General features: G+C 36.9%; 2 protein-coding genes and 1 long non-coding RNA gene across 3 annotated transcripts in view; 1 reads left to right on the top strand and 2 right to left on the bottom strand.

Moving 5' to 3' along the window:
- The window catches only part of colec12 (collectin sub-family member 12), a 49,773-nt gene extending 34,417 nt beyond the window's left edge, over positions 1–15,356 (bottom strand). The window contains exons 1-2 of the mRNA XM_065276486.1: positions 14,914–15,356; positions 11,539–11,589 (exon numbers count right to left, since the gene is read on the bottom strand). Of these exons, the coding sequence (XP_065132558.1) occupies positions 11,539–11,589; positions 14,914–14,920 (58 nt within the window). The 5' untranslated portion in view covers positions 14,921–15,356. The remainder of the gene's footprint in view (positions 1–11,538; positions 11,590–14,913) is intronic.
- Positions 15,357–17,150: 1,794 nt separating this feature from the next.
- On the bottom strand, positions 17,151–18,670 carry LOC135766957 (uncharacterized). The gene is made up of 2 exons (XR_010541849.2): positions 18,413–18,670; positions 17,151–17,951 (listed from the first exon to the last, which is right to left on the bottom strand). It is a non-coding gene; the product is annotated as an uncharacterized lncRNA (long non-coding RNA).
- Positions 18,671–23,325: 4,655 nt separating this feature from the next.
- On the top strand, positions 23,326–27,014 carry clul1 (clusterin-like 1 (retinal)). Its single transcript, XM_065276485.1, has 7 exons — positions 23,326–23,460; positions 23,556–23,704; positions 24,020–24,190; positions 24,304–24,721; positions 24,831–24,953; positions 25,045–25,259; positions 26,832–27,014. The coding sequence occupies exons 1-7, from the start codon at positions 23,358–23,360 to the stop codon at positions 27,012–27,014; spliced, it is 1,362 nt and encodes a 453-aa protein (XP_065132557.1). The 5' UTR covers positions 23,326–23,357.

Here is a 27,014-nt window from a genome sequence, read left to right as displayed (position 1 = left end):
TGACTTCATATTGTTTTCAGACAGATCAACAGATAATCCTGCCCCAAACTTTCCCATTGACTAAACCAATGGTTTTAAGGTACAAAAAAACAGTTACGTAATAAAGGGGTAGCAATATTTATTAAATGATTGATTAAATGTGCCAATCAAAAAGGGAAATGAGGGTGCAGTGCAAAAACAAGTGGTTTATTATAGTGAAGCGTAAGATGTACAAACTAAAGTGCATGTATATTTACAATATTTCCAAATATTTACCATATGAAATGTAACAAACAAACACCAGGAAAGGTTTTGGTTCCAAATGTCTTTTTATGACATCAGTAACAAAAATAGGCCGAAATAAGAATAAATCCTCTCTGTAGTTCAGAGAGAGGCAATAAACTCTTTCCTAAGACATTGGCACAGTCACTGGGACACGTGTGGGCTGTTTTCAACTCCAATTATTTCCTTATGTGATCAAGACCATGTGCAGTCTTAGAAATCCACTGAGACTCTGAAGGAATGAGATGACATACATCCATCGATTGTTAAAACCAGCCACTCAACAACACAAAGACGTAAGATGTGTTGCTGCTCAAAATGAAAACGAGCCGAAAAGAAACGTTCATCGGCTTGCATACTTATAGATGCTTATATGCCTATAGATGATTGTGCCTGGCCCTGTAGTCATCTGTATTGTATTAACGTAGAAACGCAATGTCAAAAATAACCCAACCTAAAGGGGAAATCATAAAAAGGATGTATGGAAAATGTGTGGAGACAAAAACAAAGATAATTCACAGGCAGACATACAGGCAGATCCCACTAAGAACCGGCGACAGGAAATCAAAATCCACAGCCAGAGCCTCTGGGTCATGAGCTCAGAATGACATTCTGCTCTTTTTGTATTGGCCTATTTCGCAATATAAGTGCTTATACTATATGCCAAAATTGATTATTCTCCTGGATTATTTCCAAATGTTTTAACAGTATTATGAACTTATGAACCTGAACCTCACTTTGCATGCAGTTAGAATACATTAAAGTTAGAATAAGTCAGTCTTCATTTCATTTTAACATCTGTCTTTATCCTTTCGCCAGTAAAGTTGCTTGATGATTGATGCATCCAAGTAAAATTCCATGAAAACATTGCAAGTAGACACTGTTGGCTTTCAGAAATGCAGTCACACAATCCCACCTTCCAGCATATACAGCATACAAACCCTGCTGAACATACAAGTTGAAAACACTAAACATTTTGCGTTGCAAAATACTTAGTAATAAACAAAGTAATTGCCAACTTCTTTTCATCAGCTTACTGACAGCAACCATATGCAAGGGCGATTTTTAGTTCCGCATAGGACCTAGGCCATAGCTACACCGTGTGTGTTTCTGTCGCATGTAGTATTCGCATCTCACCGGTAACATGTCTGTGGACATTGCCTACTAGTGCTCTGCATGTATAAGTTCATGTCGACGCGAACAACAATGCAGAAGTATAAATGAAAACTGAGGCTATAAGCACACGCAGAATATTAATTCGCCCTTAAAGGGATAGTTCACCCAAAATATTCAAATTCTGTTATCATTTTCTCATCCTTACTTCCATAATACTTCCATAAAATTCGTTTTCTACTTTGGAAGTCAATGGTTACAATAAGCTGTTTGCTTACTATCATTTATCAAAATATCTTCTTTTGTGTTCATCCAAAAAAATCATAGGTTGTGATGGATGAGAAAATGATGACAGAATTTTCATTTTTGGGTGAACTATCCGTTTAAGCCTTAAATATAGAATTGTTCTGCCATTGTCTCTAATCTGGTTCCAACTACAAAGCCAAGATCTGAATCTGATCCACAGATATTTAACCCAAGTATGAACTATATGACACATCACTGTCATCAATACTAAATTCCAGCATCATCTTAATTGAATACAGAATCTGATGAGCAACAGCAATGGGAGTCTGCATGAACCCTTGAGGTGAAAAACCATTGCAGAAACATGTTAAAACCCAGCAGAATTAGCTAATTAGCATCTCAATTTTCTATTATTTTACAGAAAAGCTTGTAAAAAATTATTTTGTTATATAATATCTACAATGGTAATGCATGTGACGTGGTGGACATTGTAATTGTGCATGTGCAGCTCCTTTGAGATTGGAGGAAAGATCGGGTTACTTTAACACTCATTCATATACAGTACTCATGTTTCAAAACAAACATGTTAGCATCATGTTTCCATTAAAGCACTAAAACATTCCACCTATCATTCAACAACAAGAAAAGAGATTATACCATCATGACCACGTCATTATAATCGCACGTGATCTAAACCAACTGGACTCGCTAATACAAAGCATCCGAATGATCGGATTTGTCTGGGCTGCATCCAAAGGTCCAGAATTCCAAACAATTAACTGATTCATTCCAGGAAACCCACACATGCACTTGTTAAAATTGCTGTTTGTAAAAAATGCACATTTAATATGCAAATATTCACAGACTTACCTCACAGACAATATTACCTACAGTATAATGCATTATTTTTCAGATTTTTTTATTTTAATGAAGGACATACAACAGTGTCCAGTAAAATCTACATAGATCCACATTTCAGTCCTTTGGAAGAAGCTTTCATACAAAGTTACCTATACAGGATGTCACACATTGACTGTGATCTAGGTTTTAAGTTTGTTTATGTACAAGCCCATGTTCAATCTGTGACACAGTAGATCAACCAAGGTAAACAATGATCAGAATGTAACTTTAAATTATCATAAAGTATACATAACCAATGTATTAGGCATTACGCAACATGTACAGTACTACAGAAGAAAGCAACACCGAACCTAATTCACAGCTTAACATAAAGGCTCATAGGGCTAAACTATTTACTTAGAGACTTCTTATACTAATGACCTCAGTCATAGAAATCATATTACGAAATATGAAAGTTTAACTTTTTTTATATAGAACTGGTTTTATAAGAAAGCAAGAGGAGAGTACACCACTGGGTCCAATAAAAAGATCGCACTTCCACAAACATACTGTTGCCTACACTGACTTTCAATACGACTCATTGCTCATGACAGCAATGTGATGTCATCGAGAGGTTGCCATGGAGATTCAAAACAGGCCCCTTATTCAGAACTCCGTAATGTTCTGGAATCAGGCCCTAAACTTTCATGGGGGGAAAAGGACCCTATGAGCTAACGCAGCAGAGTATTTTTAGGGTTTGGAATGAAGTCTTATAAATGTAATACCACTCCCCTGCAGGAGACGTGTGCTTGCACGAAAACTTAATTGTTGCGAACATGTTGCTTCAATTAAAAGTAAATATCGTAGCGTTAAGCGGATAACCACAATGGAAGTCATATTATACGGCGATTTACAAGATGTTGCTGTTGTCAACTGAAGCTTTCTGGATTGCATTTGTCTGTTTGTTGCGTGCACATGAGGTAGCGCTTTTTTAAACTTTACGCATGATCTCATGTCGTCAAAAAATTTGCAAAAGAACACATTTGTCAACCAAATGTCAAAAGAGACTCTAAACAATCATCCTTCGGGGAATTGATGACATAATTGAGTCAATATTCCTTGCATCCAAATGTGAACCAAATTATGAAACACTTCCCACTATTCTTCATCTCTTTCTTATGTAGAGAATGTTCTAGCATACGTAGAGTCAACTGTACCGGTTGCAGAGTGAATGTGGGATTGGGGGGTGGGTTTGAAAAGAAAAGGTTTGCGCTGGTGGGTGGCCCACCACAAGACCTGGATCCTGACTCAGCAATCAGAAGTTATTATAGGGAAAAGCTATCCGTTACCGCAGCAACAAAGCTTACACAAAAACTACTTTAAAATCCCTGAGCTGTTTAATAAACCTCACTGCCAGATATGTTTGACGCATTACAGAACAAAGTGCAGCAAACTGTATGGAAATTATGAACTCCACCCTTCAGTAAGCTGACGAAGAAACCAAGACGAAGTGTAAATGAAAACTGCTAAATGAATTATATGTGTACTATTATTTTATTTAGCCACAGATGTCTCTTGAAGAAAAATATATTGCGTAATAGTTCAAAGTAATTACAGTCCAAATGTCAGCTGTCAAAGTAAAGAATTCCTTTCCGTTGGTTAACATTAAAGAGGAGTTCATTAAAGGACCCCGGTAGGTGTTTGGTAAAAGTTCACTAGCAACTAGTGAACAGACCCTTTGCTCAAAATGCCCGGTGAACTTAATGCAAAGTCAGCATGCCATCCTATCTAAAAAGTCAAAAATGAAACACGATCAAGATGAATACCATGTGGCGGTCCCTTGACAGCCAAAGTAATCAAAAGTCTTAAAAAAAAAAACGCACCGTGCCTCTGTCTTGGCCGGTTTTGCAGAAGGACTGCCAGTATGTAGTATTCTTCTTCTGAAAAATACACATCGTTCTTTCGCTCTCGCATTTTTTTTCAGTCCAGGAAGCACAGAGTTGATTTTGGCTGACTTGTGAGGCAAAAGACTTTCATTAATATATCAGACACACTGCAGCACCCGAGCCTGTCTTTTATTGGTAATGCCAAAAGAAAAGAGTTGGTCTTTATTAATGACATGTGTTGCTATTGAATGACTGCCAGGCACTGTGGTGCAGGAAAGGCAGTGGGGCCATCCATCATTTAGGTGTGAGACCCTATCATATGACAGCCTGTTACATGGGTGCTGTTTATGGGTAAGAACGTCTCGAAAACGAGAATCGGTTTGATTGAAGCTGTCTTCGACTCAGTCTCGCTGTTGTCCCTTTGCGAGGGAAAATTTTAGTGGAGATCAACAGCTGGAGTGCTTTAGAAGCTGAATTTATATCTATTTGTCAAGAGTGGAGAGCCAGAGCTTTGGTAGCCGCATTAGTTTATGCAACAAGTCCGGCACTACTGCTTCCTGATGGCCACGGGATTGAATAGAGAAGAGCAATTAGTCAAGTTAATTCAACAAAAACATACAACTTTGCTCATCTTCAAGCATCTACATCTTGTAACAATGTAAACTACACGGTTTCAGAATAACTCAGTTCACATTTGTGTGGATAAATGTTTACTGTTCACCACTGAGAGGTTCAGTTTTAGAGAATCAGATTTCACTGTTCTGACCTAATGTTGACCCAAGTCATTCCCTACTAATGCCCTCTCCCGAATCCATGCAATGAATCTCCTGCTGGGAACTGTTTATTTGTGCGTGGAATTTGAATCGCATGAGGGAAAAAATATCCTCTCTTCTGTTGGAGAACTGTGTACCATTCTCCCAACCCAGGTTACAGCAGGAGAAGATAAGGATGACATTTTAAAGAACCTCTTACAGCTTAACCCAAAGACCCTGTGGGCTGGAGGACAGGCAACAGTTCTTTTCCATCCAAATCCGTCCTTCATCTATGCACGCATATTGAAAACACAAGCATGTCATACCTCAAGCCTGAATCAGAGCTCCTCGGGGGGTGCATTGAGCAAGTCCTCTGAAATCACAATAATAAACTTGAGCCAAATGAAAACCACTTGTTCTGTCTCGAATATATACCATACCAAATGCATGTCTACTGGAAAACGTAAACCTCGAGTGCATGAACATCTGCTCCGTATCATTTTCACAGTCAGATTTTATTGTGAGCAATGAAGGACTGCTCAGGTATTTTACAGTCAGAATTAATGACTGACTGATGTCATATATTTTTTATTCAGATATCAAGGACAATTAATTTGATATCAAAACCAGCATGTGACTCTGCCTGTAAAAACAGTAAAAGTCTTTTATTTGTGATTTACTGTTTCTTAGTGTTGTAGTACTCGAGATCGGTCTCGAGACCACTTTTTAAAGGTCTCGGTCTCGTCTCGGAATCGACCACATTTTTACTCCGTCTCGTCTTGGTCTCACGACGCTGAATTTTATTCCAAGACTGGTCAACTGATGGCGTATCACAAAATTATTTTTTATCATTAATTATTAAATAATTAGTATAATTTACTAATTTTTACGGTGCCAATTTTGCTGTACCAAAACTCATGTTCACCCCTCATCATAGTACTGGCCAATATTAACCAAAAAGTCAAACCATGTGAGAAATCAAACTGTAATCAAAATAAAACACCTTGTTTCTTTGCCTGCATTGTGTTGAGTGGATGGCAAACCATGGAAAGGGAGTTCTGAATAAACGGTTAAGTTTATTTCAGCTCTTTAGTGTTTGTTCACATTTATTTGCTTATAAACAAAGATAACTTCCCAAATATCTGTAATGCCTTTTGATTATTTTATCAACTTCTCTCATGGCCTAATCATATGCATATTTCACATTTTATCGTGTTTTAATGCAGTGACTTGCTCTGGTCTTGGTCTTGACTTGGTCTCGGCCTGTCTTGGTCTTGACTTGGTCTCGGCCTGTCTTGGCCCTGGTCATGACTTGGTCTTGAAAACTACAACACTACTGTTTCTACATTAGATCTGTTACAACCCTTGGCTCAAGGGAAGCACAAACACAAGGGACACATGAAAACCAAATTATAAACTTAAAGTCATATTTATTTAAATACAGAGAAATAGCAGATATCGTCACAAATCATCATACGTAATGTAAAATTCATTCTGTGAAAATGTAACCTTGATATCTTCAAAGAATGAAACCAAAATGAAATCAATGATTGAAATCAAAGCTTGATGGTCCTAATCTTATAATTTCATTATGAAACTTAAGCCAGGAAAAGACTGGCTGCTTCCAAAACTTGACATACTACCTAAAGCAAGATCCTGAGGTGTTCGATGGACACTTTATTATACCGCTTGCCCCCGGAGAGGAGCTATTCAATGAAGAAGAAGGAGAGGTATTGTTTTATTTAAAAAAATTTGCGTAGTAAATCTGGCCCTTAGCCTTAAAACAACTGTATTCTGTATTTTCTTATTTTCTCTTCAGTTTCCATGTCTCAGTGGCATTTTTATTCAATCCAATTTTCATTTTAACGACTAAAGTGGTTTCAAGGTCTCTTCTCTTTCAATGAAGGATAAAAGGCATCTTTTGCCAAATATTTGATATTTTGAGTGAAGGAAAAAATAATGAACTTCAGAGCCGAAATGTGTTAGAAGCAAATGGGTATAACAAATCCATCCAGACAGCTGTGATTATTTGGTTACACCACAGAAAGAATTGGCTAAAATAGCTTCCAAGCATTTCTGTCCATGACTGTACTGGCTCAGCATAAGGGGATGCAGTGTATCCAGTGACAGGGCACATGCACACCTGGGTAAACCCTGCAACCCAAAAGCTCCTGAACTGAGATAGCATGTATTTTGCCACATTTATTTAACCCCCTCCTCTCCCATTGGGCAAAGGACATAGATTAGCAAACTACAATCAGGCTATCAGGTCTGCAGACACCATGGTTTACTGGCTCTGTCTCAAAAAAACTAATGAGCTTCCAACCGTTTTATTTAGTGCTTAAAAGTGGCAACAGGGTAAAGCTCCTAATAGCCATTTATGTGCTTCTCGGAAGACAAACTTATGCTAACATGAAAGTCATCTGTGAGGTATTAAGTGAGTCTCTGCTGTATGTCTCATACTGTAAAAGACTTTATTAATGGAACAGTCTGTGGAGATTGTCTTAAATATCCTTTCAGAACTGTCTATGTGTGACAGACTATAAGCCTATGGTTGAGAACAGAGCAAGTATGTGTTAACAGCCTGCGATACTAGTAAAACAAATCCACCCACTTCTGCCATGACAAATGAACTGTGGGCTTAAGTCCAACTGCTTTTTAGGAGCTATTCTTTACATTCATGCCCTTTATCAACTCATTTCTCTGCCTCTGTGGTCAAACAGGACATCAAAGAGCACATGCATGTTTTAGGGCTGCATAGGGATGCAGCGATTAACCGGTTTCACTATTAACCGCGCTTTAAAATGTCACGGTTAAGTAACCGTAAAGCCTTCGCTACACCGCGTGTTTTTGTTTCACACACGCACGAACCACCAAGAGGCGCATGCGTCATGATGCATTGTATGACAAAGCTCCGCGTTCAAAAGAATATGTGCGCGTGACGCGTCTCTTGGTTGTTCGTGCATCTGGATTGTGCATTGTATGACAAAGCTCCGCGTTCAAAAGAATATGTGCGCGTGACGCGTCTCTTGGTTGTTCGTGCATCTGGTTTGTGTGTGCGTGTGCGTGGATGTGTGCACGCGCACCTGCATCTGTACGTGAAAGAGCCACACTCCAATCGGTCTACTCTGTACAGCATTAAAAACCTCCTGCTCGCGGATCAAACCCGGGCGGGGCTCCTGGTTGTCTGACTGCATTTCATTACGTTGATTTAACGCGTTAATGATTAATTAATGAATAGCATTAGTTAACACGTTAATCTTGCCACCCCTAATATTTATATTTGACTTTTGTGTAATATTAAGCTTCACCTGTCAAAATGACTTGCAGTACCTGGTTCAGGATGACCCTGTGTAATTATTCATTTTGAGAGGCTCTTATAATTTTTACTTCATATATTTTACTTCAATACTTCAAACAAACCAAAATAATATAACTTTATTCAGTCCAAATGTAAAGTTACATTTATTCAAAAGATCATTAAAATGAATAGCCTACAGGTTTCAAAGGCACCTATAGGGATTGTTAATGTACGTCGACGCAGTGTTGCATTATGGGACGTGGGCGCCATGTTTAGAGGCACCGCCGACCGCTATGCCATTTAATTGTGGGTGTGTTAAGCTAAAACTATGTAAACTTGAAGAAGAACCGAAGAAATTTAGGAGTTTGAAAGAAAAAGAGAAGGGACCCTATCAGGAGAAACTAAGTGCTACTGCCAAAAAACTTTATTTGGACAAATAAACAACAGATCCATATGATTTAGCAGCCCATGACTGGATTACGGATCCAGACGCACTACCTCCGCTCACATATCTGTTATTATTACCTTGTTTTTGGATTGAGTGCATACACTTTGCAGGAGTTTAAGAGCTATAAATCCCTTCAAGCTCATAGTAAGATGACATTCTTCTTTCGGAGTTTTATGACGGTTGGCAAACCAGCTAAAAGATATATGCCATTTACTTACAATGTATACGTATCTTAATGAATCTATAAAAAAAAATCCGTTTTATTCTGTGCAATGAATCAACACATGTTCATAAGATGGCACTTCTGTTCTTGGCCAAGTTATTAAAACAAACAAAATGCTAAATATTCAGCTAACGTTATGTTATTTCAAAGTCACAAGCAGTGGGTTTGAGCAGTTGCATTTAATAAAAAATATTTGTTATAATCGTCAAAATTGTCTAAAGATTTATTTTTATAACTCTTGTGGTTATGTTGATCAGAAATGAATGAATAACGTTACATAATTTACATTTACAAGTTAGTTTGACAGTGTTAGCATAAAAACAAGACAATTTAAGTGGTTCTGCTTTTATTAATCACAAATTACTGAATGACTGAAAATGCAGCAAACACACTCTCGCTGATGCAGGGATTTTTTTGAAAAGTAAAAGTTTTTTCTCCTGATTGCGGCAGGCAAACCACGCGATCCGGCGTCTTTTCATCAGCTCCTCCACCGGCTTCCCCCAAATAAAAGCTGAAAAAACGTATTCCGTTGTTTAGTTTCCTCCCTGAACGATCGTGTGACCTGCTGTGGCAGTTCTTAATCGAGCAGTACTGACCAAACATATCGAAGTTTATTAAAATCTCGACAGAAAATACAAAAACAACCTCCAACACACTAACTCAAATACAGCGGGATAGGAGGCGATCCTGCAAATATGGCGGATTACTCATAATGCCACACGGCGTGACGTCAACTCCACATTCCCTATACGGTTTAAGTCAAAGCCAGCCAAGTTATTATTATTATCATTTGTCCAAGAATTGTAGAGAAAATACACAAACTGAAAATACAGAAAAATTTAGCAATTGTTCAAAAATTTATTCATGTGATTTTATACATTAATGTTGTAAAATAAATGAATCCTTAATAACCGTAATAACCGTACAACCGTGATTATTTATCAGACTATAACCGTACCATCAAAATCTATAATCGCTGCATCCCTATGCATGACATAGATGTTGTAAAAGAAATCAAACTTGTAAATAAGTCAAGCTCATTCTAGACCACCAATGATTTAAAATGGCTAGTGCATAGGTAATGTGATTGCAGGCCTCTCTTTAAAGGGACAACCCACTTTTTTGAAAATAGGCTCATTTTCCAGCTCTCCTAGAGTTAAACATTTGATTTTTACCATTTTGGAATCCATTCAGCTGATCTCCGGGCCTGACGGTACAACTTTTAGCATAGCTTAGCATAATCCATTGAATCTGATTAGACCATTAGCATCACGCTAAAAAAATAACCAAAGAGTTTGGAACTATAATGAACTATACTCTCATTCTGGCGTAATAATCAAGGACTTAGCTACTGTAACACGGCTGCAGGAGGTGTAATGATATTACGCAGCAGCCGAAAATAGTCCCCTTAGTATCTTTAAATGGCAGGGGACTATTTTCGGGCAGTGCGTAATATCACTACGCCTGCTGCAGCCAATGTTATGGCAGCAAAGTCCTTGATTATTACGCCAGAATGAGAGTATAGTTCCTAGACATATCTGCCTAGAAAATCACAACTTTTAATTTTCCGTCGGTCTTAGTACACGATGTAACTACAGAAGAGTCAAGTTTTAAATAGGAAAAATATCCAAACTCTTAGCTTATTTTTAGCGCGATGCTAACGGTCTTATCAGATTCAATGGATTATGCTAAGCTATGCTAAAAGTTGTACCGCCAGACCCGGAGATCAGCTGAATGGATTCCAAAAAGGTCAAAATCAAATGTTTAACTCTAGAGGAGCTGGAAAATTTGCATATTTTCAAAAAAAGTGGAGTGTCCCTTTAAGGTATGTGGTTAAGGAAACAAGAAGAACGCCTTATATCTATAAAAGATGACTAACATCTTTACTAAAATTTATTCAAACAATACCTATAAATGTTTGCTCACACATGCATTTTACTGCATATCATGGTGCCCAAAATTATAAATGACATGATGTGGACATGATGAATGATCAAAAAAAGCAGATATCAATAGTACAAATTCACAAATAAAAAGTCTACTCTTTGAGAAAAATGCCCATATATGTTTATATTTTTCAGAAAGCAAAATGACTTATAAGTTTGCATTCCTCCCACAAATTCTGTTTCATGTGAATGCAGGCAAGGATAAAAACGAATCATTCAAACATATCCCGAGCTTAGCAAGATCAAATACAAAATGGTAACATCAAAGGGCAGAGGAAACACAGACCTGTTTACTACAACATCCGTCTGATGGGCTAATGATAATAACACATGTTTAAAAGGAAAAACAACTGCGGTACTAGCCAGTGCATGGCCCTGTATTATTTTTAATCAGCTTTCCTGGCTACAAGTTAAGATAGGATCTGATTTATCTATTCGAAAACACTTTTAACCTGATATGTGGAGCAGAATAAAGAAAACAGTATTAGGGAAAAAAGTCACTGTGGACTGCAACGTACTTACCAAACCTTTTGTAGCCAAAAGACTGCACTTCTTCTTCATCATTGAAGTCGTCTGCAAAAAAGACATATGCCAATGACATCAATTTCTTAAAACTTAAAAACTAAAACTGAAATATAACAATCTTTATGGTTTATGTATAAGATGCAACACACAACTCATGCATTTAAGCATAGAAAACAAGTTCAAGATTTTCCATAATCTTTGGTTTACCACTAGCATTACAACTAACTTAGCCTAATAGCAAAACAAATTGTGTATAAAGTTAAAAGAAGTATAAGAATTAAAGAAAAGTTGCACTCGAGCTGGCTTTGACTCCACAGATTTGTGCAGAACCTGATGCATAATCCATTGTATGTTAAAAAGCCTCATGTGTGATTCATTGGAGATGGAGGTAAAGAAATCTGATATGGGAACAATACGTTATGCTGAAATTACAAAAACTCTGACTTCTGAAAAAACTAGATTGTGCCTCGGGGCCAATGCCTTCGAGCGATCTCTCATGTGGCTAACCTGCTCATGGGAAAGGATAGGGGTGACTCCAGGCGGTTTTATGTGTCATTGTCCAAGGCCAGGGAAAATAAAGAAAAAACACATGTTTCTGTAGTTGGAGTCCACTCACCCTAACTCTACCAAACCACAGTCGGAGTCCCAGGGGGTGGGGAAACAGTACATTACGGACCCCTGTTGAGTGTGACCCCGGGTCCAACCATTCGAACGGACAGACGTACACAACCCAGAACACCGAAACCTCAGAGTGGAAAACTAGACAACAAACAGGCCGTGCCGGACAAAGAAATGTGTGTTTGTGCTGTCTGCTATTTCGGTCTTTCTGCCTGAAAATAACAATTTCTCTGGGAAAGGAACGAAACTCCCACACACACACAAAAAGCAACATTTTAACAAAGCCGTGTCCTGAAATATGACATTTTGCAAGTGAAATACTGCTTGTAAAATGAGACGTGTACGGTTCTGGAGGAATTGGATAGAGAGCCGCTGGTGACCACTAACTCAACAGCGGCGTTTCACTGTGTGTGGTCTGAAATAAGTGTACATTTACGAGTGCTCTTGTTGTGCTCTGTTCACTAGTCACATATATGTTAAATTATGGATAAATAAACATTTAAGTATCCTGAAGATGATTCTCAAAACAGATTCCTTGTTTGTTTGAAGTCTGGCCTAAATCCAGCCATCGCACTGGAACTAGTCGACACCAACATGGTGACAAGCATGACTTCTGCTTTTGGATACACATTGTGATATGCCATTTTTATGCATTGTTTCAATTAAGCCAACTTGAAAATTAAAATATTTCTAATGGTATGGTGAAATAAAGTGAGATTTTGAGTGTTAAACAGTTCAGGGTTAAGAAATGAATGACCTTTTGCTTGTAACTCAATCTGTGCTGTCATCTGTAATAACCACTAGATGGCAGCACTTGAGAAGATGAGCTATAATATGAATGAAGATACAAAATGCAGTCTGGTCATCCTAAAGGGATAGTTCACCCCAAAATAAAATCAAAATTTTATCATAAATCACTTACAATAACTCCCTAAGTCCTTGGATTGTCTTCATAATACATTTTTAGATAGTTGATCTAAAAACCAGGAGGTTTGTAACTTGTAACTGTCCCGCAGACTGTTATTCAACGGATACTAATCAAGTCCAGAAAATAATAAAAGGAATTGCCAAAAAAGTCCATGTGCCATAAGTGGTTCAATCAGAATATTATTAACTGACATGAAAACTGTAGTGCGCAAAGAAAACAAATCTAATGACTTTATTCCACAATTTGTTTTCCTTGTTGCACGTTCATAAGCAAGCCACGCAGTGACCTCTTGTTGCTTAGCAACCTTGTCAGGAGGTCATGATGCCATGAACTTGTAGTCTGCTTGTGAATGTGCGAACGAGGAAAACAAATTTTTGCATAAAATCGATAGATTTGATGTTGTTTTGTTTTGCACAAAAGGGTTCTCGTCGCTTCATGGCACATGGACTTTTTGGCAATGTCTTTCATGCAATCTACGGGACAGTCACAAGCCTCCCGGTTTTCATCATAACTATCTAAAAATGTATTCCGAAGACAAAAGAAGGACGTGTGGGGGTTTGAAACGATATGGGGGTAAGTGATTTATAAAAAAAAATTGTAGTGGTGAGCTATCACTTTTTTTTTTGTTTTTACTTAAGGACCAAGGTCCACTGGGGTTCCAAATAACTTCCAAAGGGTGTCTCAAGACTTAAAATATTTAAATTAAGACACAACACCAACATGACCCAAAGCAACTAAACCCAAGCTATTTCTTATCATTGGTTATTTTTATAACAAATATACATCTTTCTAGCTAGTTCAACAATTGTACTGGGTAGAAATTGTGAGGGAGGCACTAAAATATTCTTGATGGGAGGGGCTTGAAGTAAAAAATTGAGATCACTGTTAAATTAGTCCTCATGGGGAAATGAAGGGGGGTTTGCTCTTACTGTAAATGACTCTCTGAGTTAAATCCTCTTGTGCAACCATGATGAATAAACGAAAACAAACCATTTACTCAGGACACCTTCATAAGGTTTCAGAGAACACAGTGGACCTTTTCATTTTACTTTATATAACCCTGACTGTTCATTTTCCACCCCTCCACGTTGCTTGGAAATAAACCACACAAAACACTTTTTAAAGGTTAATGTTGAGTTACATGTTTTGTATTAAAACTTTGGTTTAAATAGATAAACTGGCAAGCTTAGGAAAACTTTTCTCAGCCCAGTGTGTCCACTAGGGGGCCTTCATAAACTTCTGTGTGACCTCAAAATGACTTTAAATATTTTTTTAAAAGCAAAGCAAGCATTAAAATGAGCAAAACCAACTAAAATCTAAATGTTTCCTAATGTTTTTATAAAAAAGAAAAAAAAATATTTCTAGTTATGGCAAGCTTTCAAATATTTTAATTGGGAGAAACCGTGAGTGTGGGGCTTTCAAATATTGTTGCGTGCAATGGGTTAGGTTGAAATAAAATAATACGCTCTACAAACAAGTCTTTCTTAGACAAAATACTACGTCATCCAACCAGATGTTTCATTTTTATGATAACCACACTTTCTTTTTCTTTTAGGATAAGAAAAGCAATGACAGTGAACATCCCACACAATAGCCGGGTCAGCAACGCAAGGTTGTGCGTGTGTGTAGATCAGAGCCAGCCTTACACACACCACGAGCAGTTAATGGACACCAGATGTTTCGTGCGCTGCAGTTACACACATTCCGCTCACAAGGGATAGAAAGAAAAGAGGGAAACGCGTGGATAGACTCAATCAATGTCTTGAAAAAGCACAAGCAGCAAAAATTTGTGAAAACAACACTAGGCATGTGTGCAAGCATCTTACCTTTCATTGTGGTAAAACTGAGGTACGCCGTTCCGTTACCAGTCAAAGGTTCAACCTCATGACAATAAAGTCACAAAAAGTGCTTGAATATTTCCACAGTGCAAAAATGTCCTGAAGTTTACCAGATGCGAGCATCCACCTGAAACATGCACAATCCTGAGGCGAAACTTTTGGTTGAAAACGTATGGAGGAAAATATTTAACAAGCTGCTTTGTAGACGATGGTAAAATGCGTTTTCTCTGTGTCCATGTGAATGTATTCAGAACGTAAATTCAGCTGAGGTAAGTAAGGATGCCTCCTCTTCTCTTCTGCTTTTTGGCTGCAAACCGAGTGCTGTAGTGAAGTTGAGAGTCTGTGGGGTGTCTGTTAGTCCACTTGTTTCTGTATTGACTCTTAAAGGAGAACCAGGTGAAAAAAACTGCTGCAGCCTCCACTAAGCTCCTGACGGCGCGCATCTGGAGTTAAACTTCCTCCTGGCACGTGGGAGGAGGGTCTTACACGTTATATACTTATCATTGCGTCTGAACTGAAGCACTGTGAAATCTTTATCTGCATTAGGAAAACAGTGCAAAAAAATTAGCTTACTACTCTGTGAACATTTCCATCTATTTCTACTTTAATTTAAATAGTTGCTTTCTGAATTTTTTGGTATAGTCATTGGCTGCATATGCAACATAAAAATACTGTAGCATACTGTAGCATTTACTATAGTAGCCTAAACTGTAGTTAAATCCATGGATAAATGTTTATGAGCCTTACCATAGTAAATGTTAAGTAATCCTACGTAATTTACTACTTTATAAGTTCATTATAGTTAATACTACAGCTGTAATAACGAACAATTTACTATAAATTACTATTGTAAACACTAAAGTACATGTATACTACAGTATTATTTTGTGTGGAAACTGACTTTTTAAAATCTTGAATAGTGCTAAATTGCTATAACGTATAAAAAAATGTTAAATCCCCTACTGAAAAATCCAGCCAAAACCATCGTAAGATGGGAGCTGGTTTAAGGTGGCAGTAGCTGGTTTAAGCTCGTCCTCTTAGCCTGGCAAAGCTGGTGGGTCAGCTGGTCTTCCAGCCTGACAGTTAAATCCAGACCAGCTTGCTACACCAGCAATACCAGCTAAAACCAAGCTGGGAGACCAGCTTATGCTGGTCTTAGCTGGATTTTCAGTAGGGTGTTTATTTATTATTATTTTGATGAGGGAATGTAATAACTTACTGCAATACTGTAACTTATTTATCACATCATTTTTACAATGAATTGCTTGTGTTTATGTAAAACCAGTTTTTCAAATATCATTTACCTCACAAAGGCTTATTTGCCAATCTGATGGCTTTATGTTCAAGCATACAGAAAAGTCCACCTTAAAAGCATTTACTATAGTAAGCTGTAGTAAAATTCTATACTACTAGTGTTTTTAAGCCTTAACTTTAAAGTGTACTACAGAACAGTACTTGCGATTAATTCACATGATGAGTTATACTACAGAATGCTATTCACCTTATTCCGCCACGCCCCTTTTTAATTCTTCGCTCTTCCGCATTTTGTCAACCGACTTCCGCTGCTAATATGGCACAGTGCATTCGGTGGTCAGTTTGGTGGTTAGAAGATTGTTTGTAGTTCACTATAACTTTAGTGAAATGACAAATATCGCTACTGCTGTAAATGTTTTAAATTAGGAGCACGGTTAAAACTTCATACGACGCTCGGATAGTCTTATATTGTCCCATCAATCGTCTCGTGGTTAGACGATATGAAGCGGCCGCGGCAAGTAACCTGGCATATTTAATTACCTCGTCCTGTCAGGAGTTGATGGAGCAGCATTGAAAATTATTAAAAGTATGTCTACCAATATTTACACAGTGATTTCGTCTTTTTTATAGCAAATGTGCACCTTAGCCAGTCCAATAACTATTTCGTTTTTATGTGGTACCATGATAGAATTCATTTGCAAACTTGCCAACACTTATTCCTTCAAATCAGGAGACTTAAATCCTTTTAAGTGGAATCTACAAAGCTCAAATATGGTTTAAGAAATTCCTTACAGATAATAACTGATCACACTGTAAAGGTTTATATAACTGCATGGCAGGTTACATCTGATCACATAGTAAATGTTTATAACTGCATGACAGGTAACAGCTGATCAAATTGTAAAGATTTAATATAAATGCACAACATCTGATCACATTGTAAAGGTTTGATATAATTGCACAATATCTGATCACATTGTAAAGGTTTAATATAAATGCACAACATCTGATCACATTGTAAAGGTTTAATATAATTGCACAACATCTGATCACATTGTAAAGGTTTAATTAAAATGCACAACATCTGATCACACTGTAAATGTTTAATATCACTGCATGACATCTGATCACATATGAAGGTTTAATGTAACTTTACAACAGGTAAAGCAAGACCACCCTGCAATAAATTAAGACAGCTTTATCGGAGTCATCAGGAGCTGATCCCAAGCGTATATCTGGAAGCTGTTGGTGTATGTACTGGTAAAGTGCTTGGCGACTGTGTAATGGATGCAATATCAACCCTGTTTAAAGCTGACAAAGATGGTTGTTTCTCAGTAGAGATATGTACATTGTACATTTGTGCCAGCTCAACACATTGAAGCAGTTTCTCGGACAGGGTTTACAGGACTAGGCCTTAATTATATTAGGACATTTTAGTTTTTACAAACAAACCCTACAAAAAAACAAGACTGGTGCGCATCTTGTGACAAAACAATGGCACTCATATATGTTGAGGTATGTCAGTAAAAGGTGTTTTTAAATTATTGTAGCTCAAATATGCATTTTAGCCTGGGACCAGGATAAGCCCTGTCCGGGAAACCGCACCAGTGTTTTCCCATATCAGATGTAGGTTGCTTCAGGTTGAGTTGTGATTTTGTAGTTGTGGTCAGAGACGGATAGATGCTCCCATTGTGTTTCTGCATCACAGTTTAGGAACATGTTGATTGTATCATCCTCACAGTTGTCCACTGCATCACTAAACATCAATGCATCTGTGAAAACAATATAACCATAAACATTTTTATGTTAGTATTTAAAATAAACTTGCATCATGAGACTTAATATATAAATGACATCCATACTTAAACAGAACAGTGTGTAAGAGAGATGCATTAAAAAGAGACAGAAACATTATACACACAACCTTTAACTTCAGTGTTAAATAATACGTTGTTTAATAGGTCATTATCAATATCTGAATGAGAAATGAACTGACATTCTAGCATCTGAAATCTCAGTAACTTGTAGGAATCACGTGGGCTACTGTAAGAATGCAATGTACTATAATATCTCGTTGTACTATCGTAAATATAAAAATATAGGTGGACAATTAAAACCATTCAAATAGTTGCATTTTATAAACTAACATTACTGATCTTAAGTGTATTTGTAGAACGGACATCACAAATCTAACTTTAGGCGAACGAGCACAAAGTTAGCTAAGATAGCTTACCTGAAACTGGCCACCTTTTCAACACCCGGCGTGGTTTAAAGTTACCGGAACATCGTAGTCGAACCATTAATTGGGTTAAGGGTGTTCCTCAGTTGGCTTAAAATTGGTAAGAAAGAAACATAAAGGCGCTCGAGTGAGCTTTTTAAGCTTAACACGTCGCCTTCAGTCACTGCCTCAGCTGCTATGCCTCTATGCGGCCGGAAGAACGTTGACAAAATGAGCGAAATGGCGCCGCCCTTGTTGTCGTGAAAAATAAGGTGAATAGTCTGCATTAACAAAGTGTACTGTAGTAAATACTATAATAAGAGTACAACTGAGTATACTACAGTATTTTTATGCGTGTTAATCATGGCAACCACTATGAATGCTATACGTTAAAAATGCATAAAGCTCTATATAGCCTATCTCTAAACAGGCCACTACCCTTTTGTCCCAGAGTCTCATTGTTGCCAAGTGCAAAGTATTTAGCATGTGTTGACTATTGCCCAAAATTGTTTGCACAATTGTTCCGCTCCCTTCAGCTTTAATAAGCACGCAGCTCATTTTCTTTGTATTTCTCTCTAAATCTCTTTGCCGCAGGGATCCATGAATTAATTATTTTACATCCCGCTGAATTGCTCAGAGTCATGTGATCCGTTACACCAAGTCTTGCACCTCACCGGCCAGAAATGTTTTCCCAACTTAACAAGGCTAAGCACTGAAATAAAAACACAACACCAGTGTATTAAATCTCTACTGGGCTCTAAACCGACTTTATGTGCCCTCTAAACTATTGCACAGCTTTTCTGCCAAAGCAGGTGCCTTATCCAATTATTTACCATAAGCCCTTTCAAAACAACCTTACAGAAATGTTTCCAACATGTTTTTTGCCTAAAATACCTTATGGTTGGCATTTTAATGAAGAAAACATGGAAAAAAGCTTCCCACAGCATTTTTATAACATATAAATACAGAAAAAACATGGCATATTTTATAAGGGAAAGTGTCTGTATATCCACTGTATGTTATTATGTTGTTACTATGTCGGGACACATTTCAGTTTTTCACCCTCTGTGTGCCACTCATCTGTCGATGGCACCAGATGAACGCAGCAGGTCCAGGGAATGTTATTAGAAACAGGTGTGTTTGCACTCAGCAAGGATGGACATAATCATTGGCCCATATTGCTGTTTTTCATTAGAGGTTAGAAAATACCATTTTCAGGGTCAGAGCCCCGAAGACAGGGCATGTTTTAAAGGACATGGTGTGCTAATGAGAAACGTGAGGGGAATGTGGGCCTAATTTCTGCATTATATAGGCAAAGTTGAAAGGACATGGATGCAGCGTAGTTTTTATATGGAAGTTTCCAATAAGTCTAAGAAGTAACATTATAAATACATTTAACATTGTTATAATTATTGGAAAGTCAAGCTCTTAAAGTGGTGCTTTTTCACATCGATGCCATATATAGAAGAATCAATCAAACCACTTTCATAATTTTTTTATAATCCTGAAGAACGGGGTGGTGAAAAACATTTATTTTTAAGAGTGTGTGTGCTTGTGATGATGACTGGATTACCATCCAGAGCCTCTAAAGGCTTTAATCGGATCGATTAAACATAAATAGAAGAGTCCAGGTAAAGATAAACATCTTCCTACAGAGCAAAGAGCATCACATACATATTAGTAAGGATTTTCGGGTGAGTTTCTCCCTTATGTTTCTCATTATGTTTCATGTTTATTTAATATGTGTTATCTATATGGACAAAAAGTGTTACTGTGTGTATACACTATATATTTGACAAACATCATTGATGGTGCAAATACTTATACGTTTAAAATGTACTAAGATCAGTGGGTCAGGAGTGTATGATTTTTTTCAATTCACATGAGGGCATGTTAAACTGTGGAAAGAAATAAAATATGGAAAACATGATTTGCTGTGTTGATCTACCAGTAAAGCAATGTATAAGAATTATAAATTAGGCATGTACAGTACAGGCCAAAGGTTTGGACACACTTGACTAAAATGTTAACTATGATTTTAAAAATCTTTTAATCTGAATGTGTATGGTTAAATGCATGAAAATACGTTTGTAGAAAAAACTATACCTGTGCCAAACAGATTAATTTCTGTAATTAGAAAACTAAAATTTTATTTTAAAATATTATTTTTGAAATAGATGACATGCAATACATATTACAGAAAAAAATTCAATAAGAGACCAGATTAAATGTGAAGTCCTTCAATATTCTTAAAAATTTAGTCTAAAGTAAAACTTCAAAAAGCTTCTTGATAAAATGACACAAGTATGGTTTTGCAATTTCAAGGCAAAGTGTGACTGCACTTCAGATGATAAGTTTAGATTTATTTTGGATTCTTTTAGTCACCAACATAATTCCCACAGTTGCATTTGTGTTATGCCATAGTTTGGACGAGTTTATTATTATTCTGTTATGTGGAAAAATATATAAATAAAGAATGAGTGAGTGTGTTCAAAATTTTTGCACGGGTATATTTGTAGCAATAGCCAATGCATTGTGGGTCAAAATAATTGATTATTTTATGCCAAATATTATTAGGATATTATGTTGCATGAAGATATTTTGTAAATTTCCTACTGTAAATATATAAAAAATATATTTTTCATTAGAAATATGTGTTGCTAAGGACAAATATCTAAACAAACCATAAATCAATGTAAAGCTTATTTATTCTGCTTTCAGATGATGTATAAATATCCATTTAAAAACAAATGACCTTCGTTTTGCGGTCCAGGGTAACAAATGTTTATAGGTTTTTTCATCATTAAGCTAATTAGAGAGTATAAAGTTAGCTGTGCCCTTTACTTGTTAATGACTTAAGCAGTGATTCAATGGTATACAAAGCACATCCTTCCCTTCATTAATTCAGATACTATTGTGTAATCCCTGTTAAGGCACTTGTTATGTTCTGGTTGGTTGTGTTTGACTAATTGTTTAACCAGCACTTAGACATACGACATGACAACTTTACAACATTAGCATTTGTCTTAAACTCCCCAAATGTGAGAGTTTTGTTTTGTAGGAGACAGCAGATGGCCACGAGGTAAAGCCGGTGAACCGTTCAGTCCCATATAACTCTGGGGTTATTTTGACAAGTAAATTACCTACATTGCGTCTCTGGATCTTATCCTTGTAGTCTGAGGGTCAATTCTTGAGAATATTATATGTCTCAAGATAACACCTTTCATGTCCTCATATCTGTTTACTGATCTTGCAAAACTATTTAATTGTCAGTTTGAAAATTACACACGCTCTTAAAATGAAAGGTGCTGAAAAGGTTCTTCGCAGCCAAAGAAGAATAAGTTTAGGTTATTTCCTATCTTTTTATAGTATGTAAAACCTACTAAACCACATCTATAGAAATGTAACACATAGGTTCAGTGGATTAGGGCTACATACCTTTGTTAAGGAAAACGTTGGTGAACAATGTGACCGTCTGTGAAATCCATTTAAAATCTCATCACTGTAAAAAAAAATTCAACACAACTCATTATTTTAAGTTTTGACCTGTGAATAGTTGACATAACTTATAAAAACTAGTTGAAGTTGTTTAACTTTTTTTTTTAGGTTAAAATAGCATAAAAATATATCTTGATTTGTCAAAAATGCTGAATTTTTTGTACCGTGCAATCTAAAAATAAGCTAAGGAGAATCAAACTTTGATTTCATTCATTGATTTCACATCAAAACTAATCTTTGACATGACCTTACTTGGTTACATAAGTTATATTTTCACAGAATGTTCTTTACATCATACTTAAAAATGACTTTAGCTGGGTTTTCACAGGTAGAATCACATATAACTACTTCCACACTCTTTTATATTGTGTCACCAATACAAAGGGTTGTGGTTTGGTCCCGGGTAACACCTATACTGATAAAATGTATGCCTTAAAAGTCACTTTGGATATAATTGTCTGCCAAATGCATGAATGTGTCTCCTATTTAATTGAAATGAACTGCACATATCTGAATGCAAACTTGGCAATGGAGTAATATACTGACACAATCTGAACAGATAAACTTAAGAATGCCAAAAATAGACAAGAGATAAGGCAGATGTACTTTAGGAGTGTAGATGAAACTGTGAATTAAATTCGTTCTGTTTGCTCTTGAGATACAGCGCCTCCCTGTGGACACTAACTGGAGTTAGAGAAAAAATTATTTTCCGGACAGTACAATTTGGGATAATACCATTCTGATCTATTCTATTCTATTCTATTCTATTCTATGTTAATAATTTTCCATTTTCTGTGGTTTCTTTTTTTTATGTAAAGCTGTTTTGAAACACTGCACATTGTAGAAAACTGCCATATAAATAAATTTGACTAGACTTGACTAAACTGAGTAAAAAAGTACAAAGCTATCACTGGGATGGTACCTTTGAAAATGTATGTACTATTTAGGTACCTGTGAGGTACTAATATGCAAAAAAAGTACTTTTTGAAAAGGTACCTCCCCAGTGACAGGTTCTGTAAAAAAAAATGTCTATACTAAAATCTATACTATAGTAATGCACTGTAAGTCACTTTGGATAAAAGTGTCTGCCAACTGAGTAAATTGAATGTAAATTACATAAATAGCGAATTGTTGCTAAAACGTATAGTAAAAAAAATTGTACAGAGGTCAGCTCATTTGCATTTTAAAGGACACACCCAAAACCGGCACATTTTTGCTCACAGCTACAAAGTGGTGATTTTAACTATAAATTATAATAAATAATAAATTATATAAATTATCTATATAGTATTTTGAGCTAGAACCTCACACACTGGGGACACCAAAGACTTAAAAATATGTGACTATATGCTATGTGACATCTTAAAAATGTCTTGTGAAATGTTCCCTTCAACAACAAACATTTATTTTTAAACAGGTTTTGTTTATCATCCGAGTCTGTAAAGTCTAAAAGTTGGTGAGGATGAAGACATTGATCCTCTCTCTGGTTTTACTGGCATCTGTGGGTTTCTTATACAGCGCCCCTGGTCCCGCCCTGCATGGGTTATCAGACGACACACTCAAACGTAAGCACAGCATACAACTGAAGTTTGATTGGATGAGAAGTCACATGATAAGATGAATGAATCATTAAATGATGTGAAAATAACTGTAATGTTAGGTCTGTCTCTGGAAGGAGAGAAGCTGGTGGATGAAGAGGTCACAAAGGCTCTGTATGGAATCAAACAAATGAAGGAGATCATGGCCAGGAACAAGGAGAAACACACAAACCTCATGAAGTCTCTCAGGCACAGTGGAGACAAGCAGAAGGTCAGGTGTCACACATAATAAATATAATTTCCAAAATGTAAAGAAAATTCTGTGAAACCAGAACCTTGATATCTTTAATATTGACTAAGTACGTTCATGTCAAAGATTGAAATGAATGATTGAAATCAAACTTTGATGCATCTAATCTCATAGTTTATGAGACTATATATTGGATTTCACAGACAGGGTCACAAATGTTAAATGCTATTTTAAATGTTATTATAGTCTCTTTATTTATATGATTGTAGTGATTTGATAATACAGAAATAGAAAGAGGTACTCGAAGGTTTAAAATATAACTTCTTACACCACTAGGGGGCAGCAGAGATCGCCCAGGAGGTAGAAAAGAAACTGACGGAGGCAGAGGAGCAGTGTAAGGTGTCTTTTACGTCCTCTTGGGAGGAATGTCGTTTTTGCCTTGAAGACACGTGTAAAAACTTTTATACCAACACCTGTCGCCGTGGGTTCACCACCTTCACCAATAAAGTACAAAATCCTTCACATTAAGCACTCAAATCTGAATATGAGCAAATACGTCATTATCTCTACTTATTCCCTAAAAGTGATAGCAGCTTACATTTCACATCTGTTTTCCACAGCTCCAAAACTTTTTCCAAAGACTGAGCTCTCACTTTGGCCCTCGTGACACTCAGGATGAGGACGTTTTGAACCAGAGCACAGAAGACCCTGACCTGGAGGTGGTGAAAATCGAGGACTCCTTCACCAACCTGCTCACTAAAGTGGAAACCCTGGTCAATCGCAGCATTGTGCTGGTCTCCCACTTCCACCATGAGATGGACCAGGCCCTACGCCAGGCCTTCAGCGCTGATAGCGAAGAAGTGCCCAAGCCTTCCGGTGAACCTCTGGATTCAGCCTTTCTGTCGGGTTTGGGCCTGGATGATGTTTTGGAGTCCTTCTTTGACTTTGGCACGAGTGTGCTGGAGAAGTTTGGGGCGGTGATCACACAGGTCTTCAGTGATTTACACGATTCGGTGGAGGAAACGAATGTTAATGAAGGTGCATTATTCCGATATGTCTAATAATGCAATATGAAGGGTGTAACAAGCTCCCAGTAGTACTAATAGACCTTGTTATTTCTTCCTGTGTGCGTGTTTGTTTACCTCAGAGAAGAAACTCTTTCCCCGGTTTCTGCAAAACAAGAGACTGTGCAGAGATCTGCGCAGACAGTCCTCAGAGTGCTGGCAGCTGCAGAGCAAGTGTGAGCCATGCCAGGGAGCTATGTTTAATGGTATCAAAGACACAAACACTCAAATTAAGTGATTATTATTAGATAAATGTTAATAAGTTTGACTGCCGAGCTCATTCCCATGTGTTTCCAGAATGCCCAGGCGTACGGGAGTTGCATGTGGAGCTGGAAGAAGCCTCTCAGCTGCTGGAGGTTTCCAAACAACAGTACGAGGAGGTGCTGGGCATCGTCCAGCGTCACACCGAGGACACCATCAGCTGGCTCGGCAACATGGCCTCTGACTTCGGCTGGGTGACTGAGCTCGCCAACAACAACAACACTCATGAGAGCATCTTCAGCATTGATAATGTGAGACACAAGTAACAAGAAACAAAATGTACAATGGTGTTACCATGGTAATACTTTGATCATTTGAACACGTATAGCATGACAATACACTATGCTGGGTTGTTTCAAACCATGGTTGGGTAAAATATATACAAACTAAACCGCTGGCTTAAATTAACCCTTAAATGCTCACCCAAAGCACACCTTTACCAAGGATGTCATCAAAATATAATGACATGGGCTTTATTTCCTCATTTTGGTAATTGTTAATAAAGTATTATGACGGTTTCATACTAAATATGAAGTTTAAAGATCACTGTAAAAAGTGAAAGTTGGATTTAATTAAATAATTCCTTTAAATGGTAACACTTAAAATTTTAAAGTTTTTAACAAGTGAAATGTTCTCACTTTAACTCATTTCCCACCAGCATTTTTTGTGATTTTCACAAAAGTTTCACAAAATGCCTTCCAGGAATATTTTCTTCTAAAAATATATAAACATACAAATATATCAAATGAAAGAACAGATCCTTTGCTTTCAGACAAACAATAAAAAAAACAAAAAAAAACAAAATGGGATTCTAGCTATTTTTTATTAAATATGGGTATTTTTCTTTTAAAATATTTTTTTTGTAAAAAGCTGAAATGATTGCATTTGTGAAGGAATTTTGTTAGAGATCTGATTCTGAACGATTATCAAAACATACACAGAGTTTAAAATTAGTAAATAACGTTTTGGCTTTAGTTTTTTCATAAATTGGGTAAATGCGGCATCTAGTGGATAATAGCGGTATTGCAGAATAAGATATAAATTCTTCAGGAACACGTTTTTTAATGCAAATGTTTTCTCTTAATTGACAAGATAACTCGTCAATGGCGGGGAAAGAGTTAAGTGCAAAATTTAAGGTGAAAATTAAAAAAAAATTACTTTACAATTGGTAACCTAAAACATGTAAGCTTTTTTCCATTTAAATTGAGAACATTTTGGAAAAAGTTTCAGGTGTAACCAATTAATCTGTTACCAAAGTTAATCTAACTTTCACTTTTTACCATGTAGATAAATATTTCAGGTCGCTAAAGACCCAAATATGTATTAATGGTTGGCGAAACATTTAAGGGTTAACCTAAAAAGTTAAGTTACTTAAAGTACATCAGCACCTTGTATGTGAAAATGGTACCTATAGTGGATTCATTATCACGGTTTTACCATCAGTGTATTTCTTTAACAATACTTGTATCACACCACCTTAATAATGAAGATAATGTAGATTTAGTACTGTGTTTATCTTAAAAGTGCATATAAACACCTTGAACGTACCATGGTACAACATAGTACTTTTTGTAGGAGGAAAAAATATGATTTGGTCACATGGATGTTGGAGGTATTATTCTAAAACAAAACTCAATCAGACCATCTTGCTGTTACTAAGCAACAGCTCTCAACCTAACCCTTATTATGTATCTACATTAGTAGAAATACAACTAAATGTATGTAGGATAGAAAACAGTAAATCACAAAAATACTTAAGACAGGTTTACACAGACTGGCTCACATATTATTTATTAATCCCAAATAACCCATGTGTGGTCAAGGTGGTGTCAGTGACTGAAGAGGGTGATAACAGCTCATCATCAGACACTATAGTGGAGGTGAATATCCTGAACTCACCCACTCTCACACTGACTGTACCTGCTGACCTCACCCTACAGGATCCTGCCTTCATTCAATATGTGGCACAGGAGGCTCTGGGCATCTACAAACAGATGGTCAGGTGA

Source organism: Paramisgurnus dabryanus, chromosome 6 (assembly GCF_030506205.2).
Source record: "Paramisgurnus dabryanus chromosome 6, PD_genome_1.1, whole genome shotgun sequence".
Classification (NCBI taxonomy): Eukaryota; Metazoa; Chordata; class Actinopteri; order Cypriniformes; family Cobitidae; genus Paramisgurnus; species Paramisgurnus dabryanus.
The sequence above is the reverse complement of the archived record's forward strand: the minus strand, read 5'-3'. Positions and strand labels throughout refer to the sequence as shown.